Source organism: Trypanosoma equiperdum (genome assembly GCF_001457755.1).
Source record: "Trypanosoma equiperdum strain OVI genome assembly, contig: ctg_418, whole genome shotgun sequence".
Taxonomy (NCBI): domain Eukaryota; phylum Euglenozoa; class Kinetoplastea; order Trypanosomatida; family Trypanosomatidae; genus Trypanosoma; species Trypanosoma equiperdum.
The window spans coordinates 24,467-27,495 of record NW_027124330.1 but is presented as its reverse complement, the minus strand read 5'-3'; the positions used below and the strand labels follow the sequence as shown (position 1 = coordinate 27,495).

The 3,029-nt window shown below is 49.3% G+C and overlaps 1 protein-coding gene across 1 annotated transcript; it reads left to right on the top strand.

The window, feature by feature from the left end:
* Window positions 1-364: 364 nt before the first annotated feature.
* Window positions 365-2,314, top strand: TEOVI_000174600 (uncharacterized protein; the record flags this gene model as incomplete). Its single annotated transcript, XM_067224929.1, has 1 exon — window positions 365-2,314. One exon carries the CDS (start codon window positions 365-367, stop codon window positions 2,312-2,314), a length of 1,950 nt encoding a protein of 649 aa, XP_067081030.1.
* Between the last annotated feature and the right edge of the window lie 715 nt (window positions 2,315-3,029).

The following is a 3,029-nucleotide window of genomic DNA, read 5'->3' as shown; positions in this document are numbered from 1 at the left end:
AGAGGATGCAGCTATTCCCACAGCTGATGTTGATGCAAAGGAACTGAGCAAAGAGGATGCAGCTATTCCCACAGCTGATGATGATGCAAAGGAACTGAGCAAAGAGGATGCAGCTATTCCCACAGCTGATGTTGATGCAAAGGAACTGAGCAAAGAGGATGGTGGAAGTGATGGATTTGTTTGTGATGGCGAGGGAAGTAAAACTGATGTTACAGGAACAGCTGCTCCTGAAGATGTTGAGGATTTTGAAATTGATGGTGTACCATCTGTTGGTAGTGACGTCTCTTCTGCTAATCGCCTTACATTAGATAATTCTGGTGTTGAGGGGAAAGTATTTCGTTTTGAGGCTGATGCCTGCAATGAAATGCGAGAGATTTCCTCGTTGTCAAAGGATGTTGATGTGTTGTCGGTGAAGGGGGGTGAAGTGGGATCTGTTGACACTCGGAGGGGCGGTAAGTTAACAAGTTTTTCATCTGCTGTTGTGGAACCTGTTGTATTTGGTGAAGCAATCGTCGTTTCTGTTGATGTCTGCGCTCAGCTAGTTGTTGATGGTGAGGAGTTTATACGCTGGTCGTCGGAAGAAATGTCAAATATGATTTATGATGGTGCCCCTACGGGGGGTGGAGTCTCTGCTGTTAGATCAACTTTGAGGAGTGCTGTGAAAAACTCGGCTGTTGACGCTGCACGTGATGCCGTGATTACCACACTGAACAATGCTTTGGGTAGTGGGTGTGCCTCTGCCGGTGTATCATCAAAGGAAAAAACTGCGCGACTGCCAAATAATCGAAGGCGGTGTCAAACTGCTGAAGCCAATAACAATGCCGATGACTCACCAAAAGCGGAAGGAGTGTCCACGGAACGGGTAGGTTCAACTATCAGTATGAGCGGTGACATTGCTAACGTCAGCGATAAAGAAGCTGGAGGTGTTAGCGCTCTGCCCGATGTGTCATCATCTATGCGTAGTCACTCGAAATTGTCGGGGACACCGTCACGTTTTTCTGCACCGCGGCGCCGTGATCTCCAACACTGCGTCCTGAATGCGCGGGATGTCGGCAGTTCCCCATTTGATTACCGCGAAAAGAATCAATCAGCTGCATCTCCCTCTGTTGTTTTCAGCTGCGATGGAGTTCTTCACGATACGAAAGAGGAGAATACTGGTCGTAACGTGTCTTTGCAGTCTGCAGAAGCTGAAAATCGGCGTCCGTGGGTGGTCGATGGTGGGTCGCCCTGCTCCCTTCGTCCAGGTGCTGGCCGAAGTGAATCTTTGGGTTCCCCCGCCCTCCGCACTTCGAGTCGTTTCACCCCCTCTGTCACTGGTGAGAGACCCGCAAGTAGTATATCTTGTTTGAGAGCTGTTGCTGCAAGGGATGCGATAGCTTCTGCCGCACGTCCGTCATCATCAGGGAGCTCTCGAAAACTGAATCTTGCACAAGACACCGGCAACTCTGAGCCTTTTGGTCCCGATTTCCAGGGTGAGCGGCTTGTGTATCTTGGGCTGTATCCAGACCTAGGGTTTGGTGATGGTGTCAACTTACGGCCACCGCGGTTACCAGCCAAGAGAAGCACCATCTCCAATGCTTATAATCGATCAAAGCAACATCAAAATAAAGCCAACAGCGGACTGGGTGGTGAGTTGGGTCGTCAGCGCGTTACTTTACCGCCCGTCGCTGAGGTGCGTAGTGAAACCAGTGGTTTGTACGAACCGCACTCAGAAGGCTCAGCTTTTATGAGTACCCAACCGGGGCCTGGCCAGCTGGGTCGCGGTGAATATCTGCAACCCCACCCACCTCCGCAAAGAAAACGCCTTAGCCTATCCTTCTCAGAACACCAACGTGAAATAGTGCAGGGAGCTTCGCGCTCCCTATCCCCCCAACAACAGGTGCCAAATTCATGGGCACCAACACTTCAATCAGCCATGAGAGCGGCGCCAAGCGGAAGGATGCCTTCTCCTGTATTCACTCAACAGAGTTACCAAGACAGTACGTCAACGCTAACGGAAAGGGATGGCTGGAATCGCCTTTCCCCTGGTTCTCCGTCGCACCACTCCAGCAGTTGGGGACCACCATATTCTCCAACCGGTTCTAACGCTTTGAGTACAACAGTGGATTCGACGTCCCAAACTGCGAGGAGGTTGGGGAGGATCGCTTCACGAGTCGCCAATGCGCATTACCACTGCACACCTGTCGGTCCTACACCCTCGCGGTTCTCGATGACTCGGGTCCAACCCGTGGCCTCGAGGGTTCAAGTTCGTTCTTGGGTCCCCAGCAGGTACACACCGCAGGAAAATGCCATTCACCTTTACAATGAACGATGAGGGGCTTGTGGTGAAAGATTCTGCATACTTTGCACTGGTCTTAGTATGTCCAACCCTTTAGAAACGTGACACTCGTGTGCTGCAGACGCATGTCCTCGTTAAAAGTGTGAATCCTCTTCCATATTTGTACATACATACAAGAGGGACACGCTAGTTCTTAATTATTATTATTATTATTTTTTACACACCTGGAGGTGTATTTACTTCAATTCCAAATGCTTAAACTGTTGCGAAGGAAGTGAAGACAGGGTAAAGGAACACCACCGATTATGTGTGATTTAGTTGGTGACGGTGATAAGTCGCAGACTAGAAACACTCGAGCGATATGCAAACCTGTTAAAATGGAAACCATATAAATGTTCGCGTTTTTACCCCCTCACCCTCCCTCCCTAATGGCATGTGTAGAGCCGCCTTTAGGGTTGACAGGAGGAAGAAGATGTAACTGATGTTTACAATTCACCAGAGTGCATGTACACTAATACATACGTTTACTTGAGTACAGGGAGGTATCGACTCCGAAACATTATTGGGGTGGATTCATTCAATTTGTAATGCGGAAGGTAAGTTTGGAGGCGCTGGGGATTTGGGTTGTGTTTGTTATCTTCTTATTTTGCCTTGAGTAGTCGAGCACGTAAAGGAAGCAGCACCCATTACATGAAAGCAGCTGGCATGGCGTGACAAAGACACGGCTGAGTGGGTTTTTATTTCGTTTGTT